At 40.0% G+C, this 27,516-nt stretch overlaps 1 protein-coding gene across 7 annotated transcripts in view; it reads right to left on the bottom strand.

Moving 5' to 3' along the window:
• The window catches only part of NTRK3 (neurotrophic receptor tyrosine kinase 3), a 688,036-nt gene that overhangs the window by 71,587 nt on the left and 588,933 nt on the right, over positions 1-27,516 (bottom strand). For 5 of the 7 annotated variants that reach the window (XM_056571897.1, XM_056571898.1, XM_056571892.1 and 2 more), the window contains 2 exons: positions 20,842-21,014; positions 1,624-1,873 (listed from right to left, as the gene is read on the bottom strand). In XM_056571897.1, coding sequence (XP_056427872.1) covers positions 1,624-1,873; positions 20,842-21,014 — 423 coding nt within the window. The remainder of the gene's footprint in view (positions 1-1,623; positions 1,874-20,841; positions 21,015-27,516) is intronic. The other 2 variants (XM_056571895.1, XM_056571896.1) reach the window with 1 other exon arrangement.

Raw genomic sequence — 27,516 nt, forward strand, 5'->3', positions numbered from 1 at the left:
GGAGCACTGGGTAACACCTCCCGTACTGGGCCACCACATGTTATATATATATATATATATATATATATATATATATATATATATATATTTATATGTAGAGAAAGAGAGAGAGAGAGAGAGAGAGAGAGAGAGAGAGAGAGAGAGAGAGAGAGAGAGAGAGCAATACCTTAAAATGGGATAAATAAAAGTGAGCTAAGGTACTACTACTACTACCCATGTGAAGTTAGCTAAATGTGGTAGTCTCAAAGCTGCCATTGCACATGTTTGATGCCTATATATTATACAAAAAATATATACATATAATTTGTTTTATTATTATCATTTTCTTTATAAGAAAAATGCTAGTTGCACTCATTATCCATGCCTCGGGCTATTTATTTACAAACTGTCTTACAGATTTACAACACTCTGCATGCCTAAATGGCAGCACTACTTTTTGTGTCACAATCGATAAAAAGGCAGAGGAATCCTTCTCATCAGAACAATGCCTAATTCTCACTTTTACAGTTTTTACATACCTTTTACTCCCATGTAACAGAATATTATCCCCCCTACTTCCAAACACAATATGTGACATTTTTATCCATTATCACTTTTTTTGCCAGCATTTTGCAAGTCAGCTCAGTGTATCAAAAATCCATATAATAGCTACTTTACAGACTGTCCACAGGCTTTTGATGCATTCATTTAATTAAATATTTAATGTATAGTGCCCTATTGACTGCAGTAATACCATTTTACAACTAAATCCAAATGTAGGCTATTACACAAAAAGTTATTTTAAAACAAAATAAAAAATAGATAAATGATAGATAAATAGTTGTTTTAATGACAAAAGATGTGAAAGACATGTATTGTGATCTCTCTGGTGGCATTAGGACATTGAGGGTGACAAGCGAGGCCACAGCTTCAATCGCCCACTTTGTCTGTGTCGCAATTGAATACGACAGTACATGTGGGGAACACAGTACAGACTAGTGGCTGTAAATAGGGGGTAGAGAAGTTGACCAGTGACTAACTGGTGAAGGGGCTGAACTATGTTAGGCTCTAGTAGCTGAGGGAAATGCCCTGTGGGCTCCAATATCTAATTTACATATCTTTTTAGACTTTAGATAGCTCAACCCTTGAGATGTCGATTAACTAATGAGAGGTATGTACGGATTAAGGATCAAAGCCCCTCACAGCCATGCCCTTAGTTTATACCATAAAAATCTGCTAAGAGGTCTGCATTAAGTAAAGGCTGGTACACATTAGGGGTAATTCCCCAACCTACAGTACAACTATATTTCCAACTATAATAATTTTATACAACAAACTTGATGTGTTAATAGAAATACTGAAAGAGAGTATAATATTTTATAAAGTTGACAATGATATTGGCAACAGACAAAAATACAGGTAGAAATAATAAGTAACATAATAGTGAGTAACATAAAAAGATCTAGTCTAGCATCCTATATCAATCATAGTCATATTGCCATTCTCTGCCTTCCAGCATTACATTGTTCTTCCACCCATTCCTGCCCTAACCAACCAGTGTAGTATCATAGTCATAACAAATGTTTTCGAAAGTTCCGCAGAACACTTATAAAGTCCTAATAATGTATATAAATTGATAATTACCCTTACCCGATAGTAGTCTGTACTATACACATCTCTCGACATGCCAAAGTCACCAATCTTCACGAGCAGGTTTGTTCCGACCAAACAATTTCTGGTGGCCAGGTCCCGATGAACAAAGTGCTGAGATGCAAGATAAACCATTCCTGAAGCAATCTGTGTAGCAATGTGTAACATCTGGGAAAGACCCAGGTCTCCTTTAATCTGTCTAGGTTGCCCATCAACAAGAATCATGGCATCTGGTCCATGGGCTCTGAAAACAAATAATAGTAATAGTTTAGGTTTGTAATCAGTATCCAAAATTTTGAAAACCAGGATTACTATGTTATTTATAGATAGGCAAAGTTACACCTAAGTTATTAATATACCAAAAAGGGAAAGGGAGTCAAAAATAGTTTTGCACTTATCTAAAGAGCAAGCAACATGCTAAAATTGAATAGTCATTAGCTATTAAAAGAGGCAGCCCATGTGGCTGCAATGGTGCCTTTGGAGAGAGCAGACCCAGCCTGCTAGGTGCATATTGTTTCTTAAGGTGCACATACACTCTTAAAAGCTGTCATCTAAAAGTTTGTCCAAATCTCTTCCAGTCTCACCATACACATGAATGTTCAGCACGGTGGAATGTTCATGTACCCTCTATAGGGAGGGGTAAGCTGCAGCCAGACAGCTTTGAGGTGGCTAATCTTTCTCAGAACAATAGGGTCAGGCAGTTGAAATATTACATGCTAGACCCTTCTCTCCCCAACACTATCTGTTGTGAGAAGATTTGGAGGCTTCCAATCACTTTACACAGTCGGGTTCGGTTGACTTTTGTCTAAGTGTATGGACACCTTTAGATAGCAAGGAGGTAAGAAATTGGATTAAGGGTCATGAAGGAGAAACCAACTCTAAGCCCTTTTGTTCTAGGCGGAAAAGAGCATCTTAATTAAAGGACCATTTTTCTATAAAGCCGATTCTGTTCTACAGTATGCACACAGATCCCACTGGAACAATTTTTTTTTTACTTTGTTCTTTAAAAGTTATGTAATGGCGACTATATTTTTGATCATTATTATACTGATCTAAACTTTCATCTGATCCTTGGATGAATAAATATTGCATTGCTTTGTAGTATTGCATTTCTAAATCTCCCGAAAACCCATATATGTGAACTGTATCTCATTGCCAATTTGCTTATATATATCCCAAGGGTTCCTTTCAATCTCCAAACAAGATGCAGCAAGAGTATTTCATACAAACAAGCACTCTCTCTAAAAACTGTACAAAGTCAGATGAACTGCACTAAGACATTACCAAAGACATGCTGCCTAATAAATCAAACAACAATTCCTTTACGTGTCAGCATTTTTTTTTATGCATTTTGCCCATAATAAACCCATTTCCCCCAGATGGAACGAATTGAAATTGCACTGAATATACTGTACAACGCATTTAAGACCTGAAACAAACTACCTTTGTCAGCAGCAACAAAACATATTGCCTCAGTCCATGTTCTTCAGATGCTGCACATTCATATATGTGTTTTACTGGGAGTTTTATTCCTTACTCTAGGTCTAATGCGCTTTTTGAAAATACCAACAGTCTAAAAGTAAAATGAATTACAAACATGGACGGTTGTCTTCACTAATATATGTCTTTTCTTAACCTTGTCTTTTTAGGATTTTTTTTTGCTTAGAAAAAGATATTGAATTATAAAGCATTTATCTTTTAGCCCTTAAATGATAATCTTTTACACAGTTATTATGTATTTATTCTAATAAATGCCTTCTGAGTGGTAATAGTAGCATCCTCTGCTAAAAATTAATTTGATAATGAAAATCTTTCAGTAAATTTAGTCATAAAAGTGTCTGTAAACCATAAGCTACAACTAACTCATGTCACAGAATAGGTGGGGGAGAGGGGTGTCTTGCAACTCAAGGACAAAATTATGCACTTTATAGAATTTTATTGGCTATTAAAGTCAGATTGTGCCATGTACAATATTAGAGATGAAATATGTTATTTAGTTTTAATTCCAGGTGATGAAAGGTGGAGGAAACTGTAACTATTCATTAGGCTGTATGTTTACTAGTAAGGCTGAATTTTTTATTAAAGCCTTGTGAAATTATTACACAAGGGGTTTAGGATGAAAAATAGTGAGTTCAAGTTTCCTTAACCCCTTAACGATCACAGAAGTAAATGTACGCCCTGGTTTGTCGGTACTTCGCGCACCGGGACGTACATTTACGTCCTGTGTATGACCGCGAGCATCGGAGCGGTGCTCGCGTCATACTCGGCAGGTTACGGCTGCTACCAGCAGCCGGGGACCCACCGGTAATGGCCGACATCCGCGATCACGCTGATGTCCACCATTAACCCCTCAGATGCCGTGATCCTTACAGATCACGGCATCTGCAGCAATGCGCAAGTTAAAATGGATGACCAGATCGCCCAAAGCGATGCCGTGGTGATCTGGTCATCTGTAATGGCGGACGGAGGTCCCCTCACCTGCCTCCGTCCGTCTCCCAGCATCTCCTGTTCTGGTCTGAGATCAAGCAGAACAGGAGATAGCCGATAATAGTGATCAGTGCTATGTCTTATGCATAGCGCTGAACAGTATTAGCAATCAAATGATTGCTATAGATAGTCTCCTATGGGGACATAAAAAGTGTAAAAAAAAGTTGAGAAATGTAAAAAAATAAAAATCCCCTCTCCCAATAAAAATAAAATTGTCCGTTTTTTCCCATTTTACCCCCAAAAAGCATAAATATTTTTTATAAACATATTTGGAATTGCCACCTGCGTAAATGTCCGAACTATCAAAATATAATGTTATTGATCCAGTATGGTGAACGGCGTAAACGTAAAAAATTGCTGCTGCTTTTTTGTCACATTTTATTAAAAAAACAAAAAAATTATATAAAAGTTTTATATATGCAAATGTGGTATCGTAAAAAAGTACAGATGATGGTGCAAAAAATGAACCTTCACACCGCTCTATATACGGAAAAATGAAAAAGTTATAGGTGGTCAAAATAGGGTGTTTTCAGATTACTGATTTTTAACAAAATGTTTAAAAAAAATTTTTAAGCGGTACAAAATATAAAAGTATCTAGCCATGGGTATCATTTTAATTGTATTGTCCACAGCATAAAGAACACATCATTTTTACCATAAATTGTACAGTGTGAAAATGAAACCCTCCAAAATGTGCAAAATTGTGGTTTTCATTTAAATTTCCTGCCTAAAAATTTTTTGGGGGGATTCCCCGTATATTTTATGGTAAAATGAGAGGTTTCATTACAAAGTACAATTGGTCATGCAAAAAAACAAGCCCTCATATAGGTCTGTAGATGGAAATATAAAAGAGTTATGGATTTTAGAAGGCGAGGAGGAAAAAACGAAAATGCAAAAATAAGATTGGCCTGGTCCTTCAGGGGAAAATGGGCTTGGTCCTTAAGGGGTTAATAGTAGAATCAAGCAACACCTAAGGCAATAATAATAATAAGGCACACTAAAAAAGTTATGTCCCATAAATTATACATGAACAGAATCTCTAGATGAGGAGGATGGAAAGGGACAAGACCTTCCAGCAGGTAAGAAGAACTCAAAAACTGAGTGATAGGAGGCTGAGAAGCTAGCAAGAATCACCAGGTTCAAGGTAAGTGAGAAGTAAGGGCAAGCTACTGTGCAAGTCACTCATTCTATCGTTCCAAAAGGAGGATTCCAATATGTTCCTGACATCTCCAACAAAAGCTTGTGGGAGATAACATCTAGTTGATAGTTTGAAATGGTTCACTTGAAAGGTTTTAAGTATGGTAGTCAATCACCTTTTCATCAGAAAGAGAGATACCCTGTTAACTCAGGAACTAATGAACGTAGGCCTGGAAGAGCATGTTGGTGGATAAATGACTGATATCAGGAGGATACTATTGGAAATTTGGTTAAGTTGGATTATAGGGCCTTCTTAAACTCTTACAATGCGTGAGTTGTTCTGGTGAGCTCCTCAATGAGAGCGATCAGTATCGAAGAATGTCCCAGTAGTAAGTCAGGGTGGCATTATTTTTACAAGTGTCTTATTTTTAGACAATTTGCTTTCAGGACTTAAATCTGGGTAATGGGGGAAGAGCTGGCATGCCGAGCCATGATGGTATGTCCACTGTTCTCAGGGGTGGTAATTCACCTGCCATTTTTTATCACCACCAGACCAAAGGGAAAGAACAAAACATATTGGAGCCCACCAACTCTGAGGACTTGAAGGAGTGGTCTAATAATGCAACACTTGAGAGATAAATGAATTATCTAGAGATGTGTAATACCAAGAAGTTTACATGCCATAACATTAAAATATAATTTAGATTGTGCAGTGAAGTCTGTGGAGAAAAAATGGTGCAATTGCACACATAAAAATGTTTTTGTACATTATATAGTGCATTAATTGGTGAAAAAAATAGATATACAATAATTCCCATAACAAAATAAGCCTTTATGTGTCTATGTTTATAAATGAAAATGTTGTGAAAAAAATCCCTTATACATTCAGATTCTTCTAATCTATATCTGATATGTCACTAGAACAACGTCTGACAATGTACCAATGGGGGAAATCTTAGTATGTTTCACAAGATTGTTCAGAAACTCTCAAGATTTTCACTCTAGAATGATGGTAACTAAACACAACGTGTGAAATTATGTTTGGCATTGGGAGATTTGCTCCATCTGGATTTTAAAGGTTCAGAGAAATATTTTGAATAGTTGTCAATAAGCAAGAATATATATATATATATATATATATATATATATATATATATCATATCTATATATCTATCTATCTAATATCTATCTATCTATCTAGAACAATGGAGACGGATTGAAAGAGGAATTATTTTATTTTTATTCCATCCACAGTGCTGTCAATCTATCTAAAAAAAAAAAAAAACGAAAGGAGAGCCGCACATCCCAGAAAAGAAGCACTGGTGCCGTCAGCTAGAGCCCAGGTCCAGGGGTCCACTTTAATGCCAGCAGATGCACAGCAACAACTCCATAATATGCAAACAAAGAGTGTCTTTATTCAACGTGAAGTTCACATTGAATAAAGACACTCTTTGTTTGCACCTTATGGAGTTGCTGCTGTGCATCTGTTGGTATCTATCTATCTATCTATCTGTCTGTCTGTCTGTCTGTCTGTTTGCCTGTCTATCTTTTGTAGAGAATAATTAGGTCCCAAACTGCATTTATCTGTTCACTTTTATCTTTGGGACACGTGACTTATATTCTTCTCTAGCTGTAGCTGTCACACAGTCTCTATGAACTATGTTCTGTAAGTTTTCACACTGCTGGACTCTGCAGCCCACTGTAGAAAATGCTGAATGCACAAAAGTTTCTATTATATTTTTTACCATAAAGAAAAAAAGTGATACAGTAAGCAACAACAAAACAAATGCAATTTAACTACAAAAGACATGATAAATGGACGTGTCATCTATTTAATTTGTTCCAGTTTTAATTTCCAGGTGTACACCTTAGCCCACACGCTATTATAGCCAAAATGTTGTACCCTGGCTGCTGAATAGTCTAGATCATGGCTTTTCAATTGTTCCCTAAGGGGGCCTTATCAGCTAAAACATACGTGAGCCTCACCATTGGTCAATCATTTTTTTTTTTTTTTAGATGACCATCATTTATCTTAAAAAAAATTGTCTTCTGAACTTAGTGGAACATGAAAATAAACACAAAGTAGTGAGTTATAGTGTCTTGTCCAACCAGAGAACAGTGCAGATGAAAAAGGGTATATTCCTGACTTTTCAGTTACCTAAACATGCAATGAGATACAAATCCAATAAAACATTGCAACATGCTAGCAAAACTCTTTGCAGATTGCAACTCACATCACAACCACTGTGTGGGGACACTTACAGCATATACATCAACCAGTGAATTGCGAAGACATGTTTTTGGTATTTTTTATAAGCTAATCACACTTTGAGTTCTGTTGTGGGATAAGAAAAGGGGTTGGAGCCACATTTTTTGTTATAATTATTAAACTTTCTCAAAGTTACAAATGTTAAAAGCTGCCATTCTAGCTTTTCCAGTTGACACTGCCCACCACTGCTCCCTCTTCCAGTGATAGATTGCATTGCCTGCTAAGCTTGGTACTGGTTGAGGAGGGTCACTGCTGTGGTCAGTGATTGGCTGAGTGGGCCTATACTGGGAGATTGATGCCTCAAAGGAACCAAAAAAACAAACTGAGCAGAGAGTTGGAATTGCAGCCAAGGGGGTATCAAGGCAGGTGAGTATGACTTTTTAAAATGTTTTTTTTTTATTTTTTTTTCAATTTTTCATTAAAAACTGTACAACAACAACTGTATTTTTTTTCTGGGGCTAGACAACCCCTTTACATGATCAACTTCTGAACCTTGTAGCTATCACTGTGGGGAAGCTTAAAAGGCTTACTGAAGATGGATTTGTTATTGAGTTTTATGAGAACTGTATAAATGAAAATGCAGTAAAGCCACAGGCTTTGAACCACTGATGTAAATGTGTAAAGTCAGTATTCGAGATCAAAGAACAAATTTCCCTATTATTCTCTTAAATTTGCTAGAAGTGATTTTCCAACTTGGCAAATCAATTTACTTAATGCAACCTAATGGCCAATGAGTCACTTAGGAGCACACTGGCACACGGGTGATGAGGAAGTGTTTGTGTGCTCTGTAATGACATATGGAAGGGGAAATAAGGCTTGTTTACTGCAGAGACAAGAGTGGAAGTGGATGAAATGAATAACCTGGCATAGTGACTTCCATACTTTCCTTGAGTGGGGGTGGGCAATGGGTTGCTAATCAGGTATAATTTAATTGTATTATGTTTCTTTTTCTTGCTAATGCATCTAGTGTATTCACTTTTTATTACATTTATTTACTATTACATTTAAATTTCCTTCCAAATCTTCATAACATACTTCAAACACATTTTCAGTACAAGTCAATAAATTTAGCTATATAAAATGCCTCATATTTGGAGGCAGATGTATTTATATTGGAAAAAAAAAATGAGATACAAGTCAATAATTCATCTTCACTCAGATCATAAAACACCCGAACCTACAACAGAGGTTTATTTTCTACTTTTTCCGAAAGGTAATTCTTTTGTATGCTTATTCACATTTCATACATTAAATATGCCTACAAAAAAACCTACATCACCATTGCCAGGTACTTGAAAGGGAACATGAGGCGTGAATAGGATTTTAAAAACCCTTCATAAATATGGAGATTTAATCTGTCATATGGAAATCATAACTTTGAAGAAATTCAGAAATACATGTTTTATTTCAGGTTTTAAGATTTTCATATCCAAGGGCAGGGAATGGTGGGCTTTGAATGATGTGATTCTGTTCTGGTGCAACAGTTACTAGTGCAGACCTTTTTATTTTATGTTTTACTATAGTAAGTTTCAGATATTTTCACATTTTACAGTGGTATTTGTGTATTTCTTTAAAAATTTTAATAATGTATAGGCATAAAGCTCAAGTCGGTGATCTCTATCGCAAGACTAAAGGGAAGATTTAACAAAACCTGTGTAGAGATGGTGTGGTGCAGTTGGCCATAGCAACCAATTAGATTGCTTCTTTTATTTTTTAGAGGCATTTTTAAAAATGAAAGAGGCAATCTGATTGGTTGCTATAGGCAACTCCACTTTTCCTCTACACAAGTTTTAATTAATCTCCCCCTAAGTTTCTATTAGCATTGCTGTTACAGTGTACGAATGTAAGTACACACATTGTAAACATTTTACAACAAATATGCCAAACATGTGCATCGACCCTTATTCTAAAATGTAATTTTCCTAGTATGTATATGCTGTATTCCTTCTCTTTAGATTGGAAAATGAAGACTGCTGTATTTTAAAAGCATTTTTAGGGGGCATTTACATAAAATGTTATGTCTCTACCCAATCCCCACCGTACTCCATTGATTGATTTCAATGAGCCGCCAGAGTCAGCTGATGTCTCCGGTTGGCTAATTTTCCACCGTGGTCTGCTGCGCTTTTTAGTCATGTTCAAGAAATGGATACAGTCGGAAAATGTCCTGACCCCAGGCAGCTCATTGAAATCAATTGGATATGGTGTATATCTAGCCACGATACGGCTGGAGGCGGTTTTGGAATTTTCCAATGTTATTAGGCTACTGGATCCACAAATCCTAGATGTGTCTGAAACCTTACAATGTTTTTTTTTTTTTTTTTTTTTTTACAATGATGGGCTTTTCTATCAGACATCTCAGACATCTCTAATATGGTATTTGAAAATAATTCTTGTCTGTGGTTAAAATTGTTGCCTTGCAGCGCAGTGGTTAATATTGTTGCCTTGCAGTGCTGGGGTCCTCGGTTCAAATCCCACAAAGGGCAACAATTATATAAAGTTTGTATGTTCTCCTCATGTTTGTATGAGTTTCTTCTGGGCGTTCTTTTTTTCTTGGCGCAAAAAAAAAAAAAAAAAACATGCACTGCAGGTTTGAATATGGTCCCCACAATCACCAAACAAAGCCACAAATGAAAGGAATAGCGGTCATCTCTGTGTCAGTGTGGTACTCAATGTCAAATAGAAGTAAATAATCATGCATGAAAAAAAAAATCAGAAAGACATGGCAACTCACCAACTGACGTCAGGATAATGATGTTTATGCTGTCACACTGAGGGAGAGTGGAATAGGAGCGGGTGGACAAGGCAACATCCATTTCACGTCACCTGACGCTTCTTCCGGCCTCCCAGGCCAGAAGTAGCATCAAGTGATGTGAAACAGACATTGCCTTGCCCCACTCCTATTCCACTCTCCTGCAGCATTTCAGCATAAACATCATTATCCTGACGTCAGTTGGTGAGTCACGCATTCTTTTTTTCTCCAACACTCAAGAATGTAGATTGTGAGCTCTATTGAGGACAGTGACAACAATCTTTGTAAAGTGTTGCAGAATATGTTGGCGCTATATAAAAAAACAATTATTGTTGTTGAAATGATATTCTAAACCAGACAACCAATAATACACTGCTCAAAAAAATAAAGGGAACACTTAGATAACACATCCTAGATCTGAATGAATGAACTAATCGTATGAAATACTTTCGTCTTTACATAGTTGAATGTGCTGACAACAAAATCATACAAACTTTATCAATGGAAATCTAATTTATCAACCCATGGAGGTCTGGATATGGAGTCACACTCAAAATCAAAGTGGAAAATCACACTACAGGCTGATCACACTTTGATGTAATGTCCTTAAAACAAGTCAAAATGAGTCTCAGTAGTGTGTGGCCTCCAAGTGCCCATATGACCTCCCTACATCGCCTGGGCATGCTCCTGATGGGGTGGCGGATGGTCTCCTGAGGGATGTCCTCCAAAACCTGGACTAAAGCATCTCCCAACTACTGGACAGTCTGTGGTGCAATGTGGCATTGGTGGATGGAGCGAGACATGGTGTCCCAGATGTGCTCAATCGGATACAGGTCTGGGGAACGGGCGGGCCAGTCCATAGCATCAATGCCTTCGTCTTGCAGGAACTGCTGACACACTCCAGCCACATGAGGTCTAGCATTGTCCTGCATTAGGAGGAACTCAGGGCCAACCGCACCAGCATATGGTCTCACAAGGGGTCTGAGGATCTCATCTCGGTACCTAATGGCAGTCAGGCTACCTCTGGAAAGCACATGGAGGGCTGTGCGGCCGCCCCAAAGAAATGCGACCCCACCCATTACTGACCCACTGCCAAACCGGTCATGCTAGAGGATGTTGCAGGCAGCAGAACGTTCTCCACAGTGTCTCCAGACTCTGTCACTTCTGTCACATGTGCTCAGTGTGAACTTGCTTTCATCTGTGAAGAACACATGGTGCCAGTAGCAAATTTTCCAATCTTGGTGTTCTCTGGCAAATGTCAAATGTCCTGCAGCTGTAAGCACAACCCCCACCTGTGGACGTCGGGCCCTCATACCACCCTCATGGAGTCTGTTTCTGACTGTTTGAGTCGACACATGCACATTTGTGGCCTGCTGGAGGTCATTTTGCAGGGCTCTAACAGTGCCCCTCCTGTTCCTCCTTGCACAAAAGCGGAGGTAGTGGTACTGCTGCTGGGTTGTTGCCCTCCAATGGCCTCTCCTGGTAGCGTCTCTATGCTCTGGACACTACGTTGACAGACACAGCAAACCTTCTTGCCACAGCTCGCAATGTTGTGCCATCCTTGATGAGCTGCACTACCTGAGCCACTTGTGTGGGTTGTAGACTCTGTCTCATGCTATCACTAGAGTGAAAGCACCGCCAGCAATCAAAAGTGACCAAAACATCAGCCGGGAAGCATAGGAACTGAGAAGTTCCATTTGCACAACAGCATGTGAAATTGATTGTCAATCAGTATTGCTTCCTCAGTGGACAGTGTGATTTCACAGAAGTGTGATTGACTTGGATTACATTGCACTGTTTAAGTGTTTCCTTAATTTTTTTGAGCAGTGTACATACAGAAGATATTAAATGGAGTCATGAGAAACCCCCCAATACAGCCTATTAACCCCATTACCAGCTTATTTTGTAAACCATGATTTCTCTGAAATGTTTCAGCATTTGACAGTTATACATAGCTGGTTGTAATAAAGGAGCCGGTCACTATTTCATGCTCTCCATGGTTTGGACAGTATGAATGTCTTGACAGATTCCATAAAAGCTCTCTAGTAGTAATGCACTTGATTATTCATTATTGATTTCATTATTCATCTCATTATTTATTATTGATTTACAAGTGTGAAAACGTTCAATTTCCAAAAAATTATAATAATAGGAAAATGGAAGCAATGTTTTGAAATAAATTAAAAATAAATTAACTTTAACCTCTTGGGGACGCAGGGCATATGCATATGCAATTTGCAAATCCGAGAAATCTTTGGATTGCTCGCAGGCCAGTAGGACGAGGCCAATCCATTACCTCAGAAAGTTTAACCGGGTCCATTTGAAGACCTTGTCCGGACACAATGCAACCCAAGAAGGGAAGACTGCTGCGTTCGAAAAGACACTTCTCGATTTTGGCGTAAAGTTCATTTTGGCGTAGTCGCTGAAGCACTTGACGAACATGAAGGCGATGTTCCTCTAGGTTGGAGGAAAAAATGAGGATGTCGTAAAGATAGACTACCACACAAAAGTACAGCATATCTCGAAAAATTTCATTAACAAAGTCCTGGAAGACTGCTGGGGCATTGCATAGACCAAATGGCATAACTAGGTATTCAAAGTGACCATCTCTGGTATTGAAGGCGGTCTTCCATTCATCACCTGCTCGAATACGGATGAGGTTATATGCGCCCCTTAGATCTAGTTTGGTGAAAATCTTAGCACCTCGCAGTCGGTCGAAAAGTTCGGAGATGAGAGGCAGATAATAGCGATTTTTTACGGTAATTTTATTGAGTCCGCGGTAATCAATACAAGGGCGGAGAGATCCATCTTTTTTAGCAACACAGAAAAATTCAGCTCCAGCCGGGGAAGAAGATTTCCGGATAAAACCTCTTTTGAGGTTTTCTTGTATGTACTCAGACATAGCTTGGGTTTCTGGGGCAGAAAGTGGATAAATCCTACCACGGGGCGGTGTGGTACCAGAGAGCAGGTCGATAGGACAGTCATAGGGTCTATGTGGTGGTAAGACCTCTGCCTGCTTTTTACAAAAGACGTCCGAAAAGTCCTGATAGGCCTTAGGAAGACCTGGCAAAGGAGTAGCCATGGAGACTTGGCAGGAAGAAACTGGGTGAAGACATCGCTTGTGGCAAGAAGATCCCCAGCTCTTAATGTCCCCGGTAACCCAGTCGAGGCTAGGCAAATGACGTTGGAGTCAGGGCAAGCCCAGAAGAATTTCAGAAGTGCAGTTGGGTAGAACAAAAAATTCAATATGTTCATGATGGTGAACTCCTACAGTCATGAGTAGCGGTTGAGTGCGGTAACGCACGGTATAGACCAGTCTCTCTCCATTGACGGATGAAATGAAGAGAAGCTTGATGAGACGGGTAACTGGAATGTTGAATCTGTTTACTAGGGAGGCTTCAATGAAACTTCCTGCTGAACCCGAGTCCAAGAAGGCCACAGCGGAGAAGGAAGTAGAATTAGTGGGTATAGCAATCCGCACAGGTAATCGTGGATAGGTAGAATTCACTCTTAGCAACGACTCTCCTACGTTGACTAGGTTAGTGGGTGCGTTTCTCAGATGCAGAGAGGGGATAGGACAGTCTTTTAGGAAATGTTCGGTGCTTGCACAGTATAGGCACAGGTTTTCATCCCTACGGCGAGTCGTCTCTTGTAGGGTCAGGCGAGACCGATCCACTTGCATAGCCTTCTCGGCGGTAGGCACAGGAACAGATTGCAAAGGACGTTGGAAGATAGGAGCCTGGGAGGGAAACCGCCTGGTGCGAACAAGATTCTTTTCCTGACGAAGCTCCTGGCGTCTTTCCGAGAAACGCATGTCGATGCGGGTGGCCAAATGGATGAGTTCAGACAGATTAGCAGGAATTTCTCGTGCGGCCAGGACATCTTTGATGTGACTGGATAAGCCTTTCTTGAAGGTCGCACAGAGGGCCTCATTATTCCAGGATAGCTCTGAGGCGAGGGTGCAGAACTGGATGGCGTATTCGCCCACAGAAGAACTCCCTTGGACAAGATTCAGCAAAGCAGTCTCGGCCGAGGAAGCCCGGGCTGGCTCCTCAAATACACTACGTACTTCTGAGAAGAAGGACAGGATTGTAGCAGTGTCAGGATCGTTGCGGTCCCAAAGCGGTGTGGCCCATGACAAGGCCTTTCCAGAGAGGAGGCTGACCACTAAGGCCACCTTAGACCGTTCTGTAGGAAATTGGTCTGACATCATCTCCAGGTGCAGGGAACACTGGGACAGGAATCCATGGCACTGTTTAGAGTCCCGATCAAACTTGTCTGGTAGAGACAGGCGGAAGCTGGGAGCCGCCACTCGCTGTGGAGGAGATGCAGGAGCTGGCAGAGGAGATGGTTGCTGTTGTTGCGGCAGAAGCTGTTGCAGCATAGCGGTCAACTGAGTCAACTGCTGTCCTTGTAGCGCGATCTGCTGTGATTGCTGGGCGACCACGGTGGTTAGGTCAGCGACACTGGGCAGCGGGACCTCAGCGGGATCCATGGCCGGAACTACTGTCAGGATCCGGACTGGTATGCGGAGAGGACACTGACTGTCAGGATCCGGACTGGTATGCGGAGAGGACACTGGTGGTGGAGCCTCTGTGTCAGTGAGGTGATGGCCTGGGCCGTACCAGGGGAATGGAATCTAAGGGGTTACTGGTTTTCACCAGAGCCCGCCGCAAAGCGGGATGGACTTGCAGCGGCAGGTAACCCCCAGGTCGTTCCACCCGATAGGGACTCAACCTCACTGACAGCTGAGACAGATGCGGTACACAAGGACAAGGTAAGAGCAAGGTCGGACGTAGCAGAAGGTCTAGGCAGGCAGCAATGGTTCGTAGTCAGGGGCAACGGCAAGGGTCTGGGTACACTGGCAATGGAACACACAGAAACGCTTTCTCAGGGCACAAGGCAACAAGATCCGGCAAGGACAGGAAGGGGAAGTGGGTTTTTATATGTTTTGAAGGTGTAGGTACAGATTGGGCCAGGCACCAATTATTTCAGAGAGCCGGCGCACGCGCGCCCTAGAGAGCAGGGCTGCGCGCACCGGGACAGAACAGCAGGAGGACGGAGCAGGTGAGGTGATTGGGATGCGACCCGCATCCCCGCCGTTGATAACAGTGCAGCGCTCCCAGTCAGCGAGTCTGACCGGGGCGCTGAACACAGAAGAACGCCGCGAGCGCTCCGGGGAGGAGCAGGGACCTGGAGCACTCGGTGTAACAGTTTACATTTTCCTGCATGTAGTTATGATTTTTCCAGAAGTACAACAAAATCAAACCTATATAAGTAGGGTATCATTTTAATCGTATGAACCTACAGAATAAAGAGAAGGTATCATTTTTTTTCTCCATTTTGGGCGTAGATTTTTGGGTAAAATGACTGATGTTACTGCAAAGTAGAATTGGTGTCGCAAAAAAAATAAGCCATCATATGGATTTTTAGGTGCAAAATTGAAAGGGTTATGATTTTTAAAAGGTGAGCAGGAAAAAACGAAAGTGCAAAAACGGAAAAACCTGTGGTCCTTAAGGGGTTAAGTGAAAGCTAAAAAAGGGCTAAGTGACATACTATGTCTGGGTTCACATTTATACGTTGCAAGAATTCCACTGATGTCACAAATGGTGCATCCTAACAGGATCTTGCATCTGGAGCAGTCTCACATTACAACTGGTACACCAGATGCATGAACCCTATTAAAAAACATAAGATCAGTTATTGTATCTTTTTTCTCTCTGGTGTTTTACTACTAGGTAGAGGGAAACTTTAAAGTGAAATATATAATTATAAAATTATAATTCATGTATAAAAAAAATATACAATTATAATTCATGAATATCCACAAGGGAATATACCATAAACTTATACAGATTTCACACAAATTCTCGAGATTCATACACTTTAAGGGGTATTCCAGTGGTAAACACTTATCCCCTATCCACAGAAATAAGCCAGATAAGCCATGACTATCCCCAGTGGCTTCCATAGAGAATGGATGCATGCTAGAACCACCGCCTCCTTCCTACTGGAGAGTCAGGTCAAAGTTTTTTAGATCTAGAGATGAAAGGGGCGGGTTCACTGTAAAAAGGTGTTAAGTTTAGCAGTACATCTGTAAAAAGTCCAGGTTTTTACAGATGTTTTGCATGCAGCAGAATGCAATCATAGTACAACCTAATATTTGGCAAATTAAGAAAATCATGCTGTCCTAGTCTGAATCTTTCTGTCTATGTTGTTTTTATATGTGACAATACAATTCTTTGCCAATGTTTATTTAAATGCAGTCACATATAGTCCAAGTAATTTAGGGCATTTGCAATATAAAGACCAGCATGTCTATACTGAATAAAATTGCACCAAACAACCTCTGAAAACATAAACCAAAATTTGTTCCATCTTTGTTTTATAAAACATAATAAAAATAGCAATTACAATATGTATAGATGGCAAGTACTGGCAGGCGATGCCGTGCGTTCCAGCTGGTTATACTACAATATGGAGTACTGTCCATGTGAAACACTCCAGTCTTTATAGACACTGTAACATTTACAGGTAAATCCTAAATAAGAGCTGCTCAGTGTAGTTGCTTTCCAATGTGTCCCTCAAATGAAAATGAACTCAGTACTCGAGTGTAAGAGATACAGCCTGTTTCCTTGTAATATAAATAGGAAATTCAACCGCATAAAGGGTCAAGCTGAGTATTTTCTATGGTTTTGGTCCATTACTCTGCCCAAAAAGACTATTATAGCATTTAACAACTCAGTGTCTTTTCCAAGAGAGGATATGGTGGCCTCTTAAAAGACTATAAAATGAATTTGTCTGAGTTTAATTGTGACTTTCAATAAAAATTGGAAAAGCAGTAAAATGAGAGAAGCTCACTTTATAACCAGCTTCTCTTGGAACAGTGTCATAAATAAAGTTCCAGAGGTTTTATTGCAGTTCATTGTGCCTTGTGGAAAAAACATTGAACAATAAAGGTGACCGATGCAGCAGGGAAGTCATTTTAATTTTAAACTGTACACCATGTTGGTGATTAAATGCTTTGGAGGTCTCCCAGGACAGTGCTTCACAAGGTCCCAGCCTGTGTCCACATTTGAAAAGGAGACATTTTCAACAAGTAATGTCAAACGATGAAGGAAATAGTTAATGTGAAACAAGAAAAGTGACAAGCTATATGAGCAAGAAGAAAAAAATAAATTTCAGAAATCTGGCACTTACAGTGAGATCTTACCATAAGACAAAAGCGTGAATACAAAACTCGTCAATACTTACAGATTACTTAGTATTGTCCTCAGACTAATGGACACATAAGATAAATAAAAACAATGGGGATTTATTGGTACTTGTTCACCATTCAAGCATTGTGGCAACCTCTACTTGGGCCATTCCTCCCAAACACCACTTTGTCCAATGTACATATGCCAGAAAAAAGGTAAAAATACACTGTTAAATCCTCCGCAATTTGGTCCCAGTGTACCCTATGTACCCTTTGTAGTGGCCAAGGTTAAAACTAAGACATTACTATTCCTTGTGTGCCAAATACTTAATAAAGAAGTCAAGAAAAAAAGGTTCATTATAATGCAGACATGCTCTTATTATTAAATAAAGTCTGGTCTATTATGGGCATTCAGTATCAAGCTATTTTATTTAATGTATTTATTTATTTTTCATTTTTTTATTGATGTATTCCAAGAGAAAATAATTATTCTATTTTATCTACCTGTTGATGTAGCTGTATGATGGCTTGTCTTGTCCTCATATTACATCCTCATATCCTAACCTCATTTCCCAACTTCCTATCCACTCTTTATTTCCCTCCCCCCTCACTAACTATTCTCTGCACCTGCCTGCTGGACAGTTGGTAGGATGTTTAAAAGTCCCGGGCAATCTCTGCAGCTCCAGAGTAACATCATCAGATGCACCAGAAGTCACATAGATTTGTATGTGACTTTAAACAAAAAAACTCCCCCTCGCATAAGGGGGTGGATAAGACTTGCCACGCCCCTCCCATAGACTTGCATTGAGGGGGCGGGTGTGACGTCACACGGGGGAGGAGTCGTGACGTCACAATCTTCCATTCTCGTGGTCGGGATGGTATTAGCCTGAGGGCCTCCACCGGTTCCGGAAGCCGTTACAGGTGGGTGCCGCATGGTAGAATGCGGGGGTCCCCAGCGGCGGGACCCCCACCATCAGACATCTTATCCCCTATCCTTTGGATAGGGAATAAGATGTCTAGGGGTGGAGTACCCCTTTAAGTCAGTTTTTAGAAATATTGCAAAAATTGTCTGCTTTACATTCACAGAATGAACATGAAATAAGATATTTATTGCTGTCAGTGTGAATATCCTGCATACAGACAGAAATTAAATCCTATGTCTTGAATATGAAAAGGGATATATATATATATATATATATATATATATATATATCTTTTTTTATTTTATAGAAACTGTTTTCATTAAATAGAAATGTATTTACAAATGATGTGGAAACCACATAACAGTGTAGTAATGTTATAGCTCCTTGTGCAATTACGTAAGTGCTTATTATTCAAAACAAGGAAAATATCAAGGGTCCAATTTGCTAAATTCCAGCACAGAACACTCGTAATAATTTGCAGAGGTAAGTACCACTCCATAACAAGTTTAGAAACATGATTTCTATGTAATAGGAGAATACCATCAAAGCATGCACACTGAAGCCCTTTTAATTATCTGATCAGAGCGTTTTAATATTCTGCTAGGTAAATGCAATCATGATTAGAATGTCATAAATGAACATTATTATTTTGGCAATCATATCATTTTCACTCACAGAATAAAGAATATGCAGCATTGTGCTTACAAATAACTGATGAAGCATCTCTAGCTCCACTTGTGTTAAAGAGAAGGTCAAAAAAGAGCAGGGGGAGAGGAGAGGAGAGAGAAAGCGGGTGAGGGTGTTAAAGGGTCCATTTCATTGATAGAAGTGAACAGAGGCAAAGTTGTCCTAAGGTGACGGAGAGGCAAAAACATTTTATCAATAAAAGCTTAGCAAAGCCGTACCCAGTCAAGACTCCTCACAAGACCATCAAACATGGGGAGCTTAAGAAGAAGGTGAAGATGAATCCCACATGGGTGTAACAACTATAGATATAACATTTACTACCAGGGCTCAAGTCCTGAGTTCTTGCACTTTTTCCAAAGCAGGAACACCGTTCCCATTACCAGGAGTTCTGCAGGACCAGCCCTTGGGTGAAAATCTTGGGTGAGTTCCTACACTTTTTTCCTGGGATTTGGCCCCTGTTCACTAGTAAACCTCAGACATTTGAGATGGAAGATTCAGAAGACGCCAATCCGACTGTATCCTTTCAACAGCAGAATTGCTTCACAGACTTGATCAGGGTCTTCTTCAGCTTATTCTGCTTTGGATGAGGTGCAAAGCACCATGGTTCAAACTTAGGAAAGTTGTCAAAGGTCAAACTTAGACAAGGTGTCAACATAGACAGTGAAAGCCAGGAGGGCACTTACACTGGTAATAGCTTCAGAGTGTTCCCTGCCTTTTCCAAATGCTCTGTGAAAGAGCCAAGTATACCGTAGGTTATTCCCTCTTATTGTGTCTGAAAAGTGTGCATGTGTCTGAATGGATTGGGGACATGAGTGACTAAGTCTGACATGAAGGTTTCTAATGTTTCCACCTGGTTACTTACTTGTTGTAGCTTTGTCATGATATCAGCCGGTTGATGCATGACAGGTTTTAGTGCTTGTTACAGAGCTTTTTTTTAATGAAGAATTCCATAAAAGAGGCAGTGGCTGGCTGTGCATGCTCAATGGTGGCTGTGTTAACTTGGTATGGGTTATCAGCTTGACCAGGCAAGGAGGTGGTATCTAGTGCCATCTTGGATCGTCGAGCAGAAGAGAGGGATGACCTCTTTTTAAAATATATTGACAGGTCAAACTGCTTTTTCACAGCCTTGGGGGTGCCAGTATGTTCCCTAAAGAGGTTCTGGAAGCTCTAGCATGTTTCTGTGCAATGGCTTAAAGCACTAGCCAAAGGATGAAGTAGATGTAACAGTGGAGTCAACTTATGTTTATATTGTACACTTAGTCAGAAATTAAGGAAAAGCTTAAGCTTGTGGGTTTATTTTTGCAAGATTATGTCATGTGGATAAAGCTTATACAACATTTGGAGTATAGAAATCACCTCAACATAACAGAGTACACAACTAAAAAGTCACAAAAGCATTTTTTGCCATTCCCTATTTTATAACACTTGTGTAATAATTTCGGCTTTAGTCTAAATTAGTCTACAAACCCTAACTCTTCTATCAAACTTACATAGAAGGGTAGGGCAATTTAGTCCTTTTAGTTGACATGCCGAGAGGAAAATGTTAGCTCCATTTTAGTGAATAAATGTGTCCTAGCATAACTTTGTTTTTATATGTTAATGTTGTATTGCTGCTTTTTCTGCAATTTCCACAAAATCAAGGCAAATAATATGAGTTACAAGTAAACACACCTGTAATGTATTTAATATCCATGATGATCTTCCACAAAGCAATGCAAAAAACTGTTGTGGAATGAAGACATCCCAGCTTAAGGAAACATACCTTAAAAACTTGTTTAGATCTCCGTGCTTCATATATTCAAATACCATAATAAGTGGATCTCCATCACCACACACACCATAGAACTTGACAATGTGGTCATGCTGTAGGTTAGTTAGGAGTTCTGCTTCTCTTTGGAAATCTTTGCGTGCTGCCATTGTAGGATCTTTCAAAGCCTAAAGAGGCAAAGATAAAAATCAACAGTCAATAAGTTGTTATGGTTTCTAATTAGAGATGTCAAAAACCTTCAACAATTGCCTAAATTAACAATCCACATAGGTTAGGAATGGGTGTAGTGTTCAATGTCATGGGCTGCAGCCAATATCATTGCCTGCATAGTGTACAATTTATTGCACACTAGTTGAGTACCCAGCATTGCCCGTTCCTCGTACCTTAACCTTGTGGGAGAGGAAAAGAAACAGTGTTGCACTTGTTCTCATATCCCTTTCTCTAATATCCCATTCACATATCCCAACCTCATATCTCATCCCCATATACTGTTCTCATATTCCGACCTCATTTCTCAACCTCATATCCTGTCCTCATATTCTGTCCTCATATCCCGACCTCATATCCCATTCACATATCCCGACCTCGTATCTCATCCCCATATCCTGTTCTCATGTCCCAACCTCATTTCTCAACCTCATATCCCAACCTCATATCCCAATCTCATATGTCATCTTCATATTCCGACCTCATATCCCAACCTCATATGCCATTCTCATATCATGTCCTTGTCACGGTGAGCACTCCGGTCCGGCGGCGCTCCGACCGTGAGTGCTCACTGCCCCGCTATCCCGGCCAGGCCGAGATTCGCATTGGGGGACGTGCCCGCATGCAAATCGTGACCCGTACCTTACCTGCTCTGCGCGCACCGGCTGCCTGAGATTTAAAGGTCCAGTGCACCACTGATTGGAGCCTGGTCCTTCTACTAGTTTACGTAAGGCAGCTCAGCCCCCTCTTCCCTGCCGTATCTACAGTGCCCCATAGCCTGAGATTAATCGTTCCTTTTGTCTGTTGTTTTCCTGTGTCTTTGACCCTTCCACTACGTTATTTGACTACGCCACCTTGATGCCTGCCTTGACCTTCTGCTAAGTCCAACTATTCCTCTGCCTCATCCTTCTGTACCTCGCCTCGCCCAGCTACCTGTGTGGTCGAGTCATGTTGGGGGTAGCGACCTGGATGCCACCTGCCACAGCAAGCCCATCCTGCCTTGCGGCGGGCTCTGGTGAAGACCAGCAGCACCTCAGACTCTGCTCCCTCATACGTCCCAAGTCATCTGCCACACAGATCAGTGGATCCACATCCAGCATCTTTACAGTCCTCACATCCCTTTCTCATATCCCTTCCTCATATTCGGTTATTATATGAGGACCATATATTACGTCATCAAATGCCAACTAACATCCCTTTCTCAAATCCAACCTCAAATCCCTTCCTCATATCTTGACCTCATATCCTGACCTTAAGTTCCTCTTCTCATATCCCATCCTCCACTGTAACTATTCTCTGCCCTTGCCTGGCAGACAGTCGGCAGTATGTTAAAAAGTCCATACGCACTATAAAATCTCTACCCAAATAATCTCTGAGTGAAGATTTTGAAGGCATCTGGTGCCAACTGAGTTGTGGCTGAGTTGTGGTGGCTAGAACCGAGCAGATATTGCTGGTCCTAATAGCCGTCAATGCATCCTGCTCGGTATTCCAATGAAAGAATGGACATGTTTTGCACTACAATTTCCAATGCTCAGGCTTTAGTTCCTAAGCAGGGAACCCCTCTATGAACTTTCTATTCCCATCACGACAACTTTAAGTTTATGGGTATTGTGAATGGCCTAGTTTTGAAGGAATTTTCCAGAAAGGTGAAATGTAGAATAGAAATAATATTGGTAAATAATAATAATGTTTATGACGTCTGCATCTAATACAGCCTTGAGAATAATCTTAGAAGTTTTAAGGTAGTCATTGATTTTCTTTGCTTTGGGGTAAAAAGACAGCATTTAGGCAACAAGGTACATACATTAGATGCGCTAATTTATTTTTAATATTCCTCTCTGTTCTCCTGCTGTGCTTAGTAGCTGATAGATGATATACAATTTACAGTTTAGTCACTGAGGTATAATTAGATGAGATACATTGCTTTGCATACAGGTTTTCTCTAAGTGTTCTTTCACTTTATGGTGTTTTTTAAGATAGTAAAATCCTTTTTTTTTATAATTAAGACATCATGATTTGTTTTTACGATGGATGAAAATCAAACCTGTGCGATCATTAAATGTAAAACATTCCTGGAATAAGCTTTGTCCTAGCTTGGAGATACAAACTCTCATAAGAGTATGATCCAGATTTATTGTATTCATAATCTTAAAACCCATCGACTCTCTGAGTCTTATTTGGCAGTTTGTATTCTTCTTGGAATTGCTTTTTATTTCCATAAAAGTCTATGATATGCCAGAAACCCACACTTCACTAAGTCTCATATTTTCGTATAGTTTTATGCTGATTTGGATCATGATCTGTGAAAGTACATTTTTAATCCCAGCTTTAAATCTGTCAAGACTACATAAAGGGAGTTGATTTCTTTACAAACTTATTGCTTCAGGGCCTCAGAGTCTATTCATTTCAACAGGGTAACTGGTCCTTCCACTGGTTAAAGATGCTGTTAAATCATGCGGAACATACAAGTGTAAATTGTAGCGGTCATAGGAAAAATTAATTTACTTCCACTCAAAACCTTCAGCATCCTTATGCATAATGCTATGCGGGATATGCTCAGTGCTTTATTTTCTATTATGACAATAATAGAGATTTGGAGGTTATTTGTTAAATGCATGAATACTTTCTTAATAAATATTAATAGCCTTAATATGGCATAATATTGCAAGATTTCATAGAAGCAGCTGAACTTTCCCAATGTAAATATTCAGTATGGAATCTTTCAAATAAAGGGGAGTGACCGTAAAGGATCTATGTCCTCTTGTGTATATTCACTGAGGTCCCTTTTAAATTCAATATTGTGTAGAACTTGTATTATGATAACATTGGAAATTAAAGGGAATCTATCAGATGATTTCACATAGTGAACAGATGTAGCATCTGCCTAACGTGTGGCACACTACTCAGTATGCCATGGAAATTACTATGGGAATGTGGACTCTCATCTACCTCTATGGACTCCTTCTACCTGTAGGTGCTAAGTGGCTATGCCTACATTACAGTATACATCTTCAACAATGCATACTTGTCTGGACTGCAGGGCAAATGCAAAGGCTGAAGTGATACATGAAGTAGTGTTGCCTCACTCATTATAGTGGGCACTACATTTGTAAGAAATCACAGCAGCTTCCCATGTATAGTAGAAGATTTATGAGCTTCTACTTGTAAGCCAAGCAATTAGCATTTTTGTTTTTCAATACAAATGAGGAGCAAGTGTCCAGAAGGTGGGACTTATTGTCTCAAGTGCCCAGCATTTCCAACTTCCATTCTGCCTTACCTCCTTTTACTGTATGTTATTGACAGCCTGTGTGCTGTTGCAAATACTGGGAACTTGATGTGATTCACTCCACCCTGTGGGCACTAGCCACATATTTGCATATATCAAACAAATATTTTCTTACAAGGAGAAGATTGCAGATGTAAAGGCATGCCTGTAAAGGGGCTTTAAACTTCTAAAACATATTCTGATTACTTGGAAGTCAAAGGCAAAGCCAGCATAGACACCATTTGCCTTGCAAGTAATATACTCCAGATATCCACATATAAAAAAAAAATAATAATAATTCCAGCAGAGACAAGAAGTTCAGATTCAAGAAAAGTGTGGTTTCTCTGCATTCCACCAAAGTGTGCAACATTTTGGCCGGATAGCCTTTATCAAGAATAAAGGCTAGGATTCCACTTGTGTGTGTGTGTGGGTTGGGGGGGGGGGACTGGAGGTCATATGACACTCCAAAACTGAGAATTATTAAGTTTGCCATATAACAGGAAGCCGAATGACAAGAAGGCAGTAGGTAATTGCTGGGTTCATTTATTGCTATTGTTTTGAAAGTAACAATGTGTCATTTTCAATATAGTATCTCTGTGAAGCCTATAATTTAATAAACAAAAGATCAATGCCATTTTGTGCTGTAAGTAAAGAAGCTGACTGGCAAGCAGTATCTTTTAATTATTAATCATTGTATGGAACTGAGAGCCATAATGACAGCAGCATGCCATACATATCTAGCAGGGTGCAGGCCGTGAAATGCAAAATAAAGAAGGTTCTTATTACACAGAGGAGCTGGTGTTATAGTGATTAGAGATGAGCATCCAAAGGATGGAAACATCAGTCAGCATTGTGAATTGAAAGATTTCCTGCTATGAATAATAGCTTCAGAACATCAGATTTCTGTCGTCAATCAGACTCAAACTGCAAACACTAGGTCTCATGTGGTCCCAAAGCACAGGCTAGAACACTGCCAAGTGGATCATACACATGAGACGGAACGTGATCACAGTCAAGCTATACCCACAAGACTGTTTATGGCTTTAACATAGGATACTCGACCATCTGTTTACATATCCGGACTGGAATATCTACAGTCTGAAGGCCATCTCTTCAGCACATCATTGGAAATGCTTCTCTCTCTGTTTACAATAATAGTAGCCATTTGTTGTGCTTCATGTATTTGCTGCTATTATTTTTATGTAATAAGAGATGGATGGTATTGTGATTCTGTCTGCTGCATGCCATAAGGCTATGAGATGCATTAGTCTGCATTTGTATTTTTTTTAAACACTGCATTGTTTACTCATGCCTTATGTTATTGTTAGTCGTGCTAAATATATTTCAATAAGCTTTGTAAGGACAGACATTTGGTTCGATAAAATGCCTTTTAACAATTCCATAATGTAATTTAACTCCTTTATGACGTGCACATCTTAGGCAATTATTATGAATGGACCAATTGAACATCTAGACCTAGAGTGAATTTCCCAAGATTAATTTCGGATCCAAATTGACAAATTTGGCTATCCAATTTGTTTTGGATTTTGATCATAAATTGGATGCAAAAGGGTACTGAGTGTCTTATGATTGCCCACACAAAGTATAAAGAGGAGCAGCAGGGATGCCTGTCAAAGGCAGGTGTCCCTGCTCCAGTAGAGTAAATTGAACAGTCATTGGAAGTTGTGATTCATGCAGTATTGGTGACACATTTATTTGCAACATTTTGTTGTTGAATCAATCCACTCAACTTATGTTAGTTTATTGAGGTAATACATTTGTGATTTTTTTTCTTCATAACTTAAAAAGGGGTTGCACAGACAACCTTTTTGATATGACAAATTTGTACCAGCTACTCTTTGCCGATAAAATAGTTAGGGCACATGAAGCATTATATGTGGCCTTGATGACGGTAAACATAATGCATGTAATAAATGGATATACCAGGTCTTCTAGAACAAATGCTGCTGCTGGTTACTAGAGATGAACAAATTAATTTAACACAAATCAGATTTCATCCCAATTTCTGACCAGTGTCTAGCTATTCAGTGTACTGTACAGAGCATGGAAACTTGCCTTTGAGTGTAGTCTGTTCTATTGTATATACTTTTTGTGAGCAATCACAGGGCATTTCTGGGCAATCTGGACACTTATCTACCTATCTACAAACCAACTGGGGGCTTCTACCTTATAGGGGGATTCCCTGTCTATTTACCTGCTGGGGGTTGCCTAACCTATATACTGGAGGTTTCTACCTAATAGAATAGGGGGGATTTAACTACCTATCAACTGGGGGCTTTTACCTAATAGGGATAATTTCCTACATACTTACTGGGGACTTATACATAATGGGGGTGGGGGGGGGGTAACCTAGCCCTGGTAACATCATCCTAATAGAGGAGTGACCAATTTACTGCGGGCAACTACTTAATGGGGGAATTACATGCCCACCACCACCCCTCTTCCCAACACACTCAGCTACTTGCTCATGCTATGCATGGTACCAAGGGGCATTATTTGGGGCACAATGGATAAGGGGAAGTTGAAAAAAGTTGCTAGAAATTTGTGGAACCTAACATGTTTCTCTGCAGATTCTGCAGTAAAGAATCATAGTTGGAAAAAGCCTGCATGGCCATCTGAGCAAGACAGAGAAGTGATGGAAAGAGGATGACTCCACAAACATGCCCCCTATGACTCACTAGAATCTAGATGTAACTGTGCTGTAATTTGTCGGCAAAGTCTGTAGGTCACCCTTATATGGTCACAACAGGATCCTTGTGATCACAAAGTCTAGAGCCGCCTCTGAAATCTGTCTAATGTGTCTTTAACCATAAACAGGTACTCCATTCCTAGACTTCTTATCTCCTATCCAAAGGATAGGGAATAAGATTTCTAATAGGGGGGTCCCACCGCTAGGATCCCCCCGCAATCTACCTGCAGCACCGGCCTTATGACGTCTGGCCTTTCCCCTCAATGCAAGTCTATGGAAGGAGGCGTGGTGTGGTCAGGATGTCACTGCCACATCGCTAGTCATCAGGCATGGAGCAAAGTTCGCTCTCTGCATCAGATGCAGTGCTGCAGCAGAGATTGCGGGGGTTCCCAGGGGCGGCACCCCCGCAATCAGACATCTTATTCTCTATCCTGGATAGGGGATAAGATGTCTAGGAGTTGAGTACCCCTTTAAAGAGGATCTGCCA

Source organism: Hyla sarda, chromosome 4 (genome assembly GCF_029499605.1).
Source record: "Hyla sarda isolate aHylSar1 chromosome 4, aHylSar1.hap1, whole genome shotgun sequence".
Lineage (NCBI taxonomy): Eukaryota > Metazoa > Chordata > Amphibia > Anura > Hylidae > Hyla > Hyla sarda.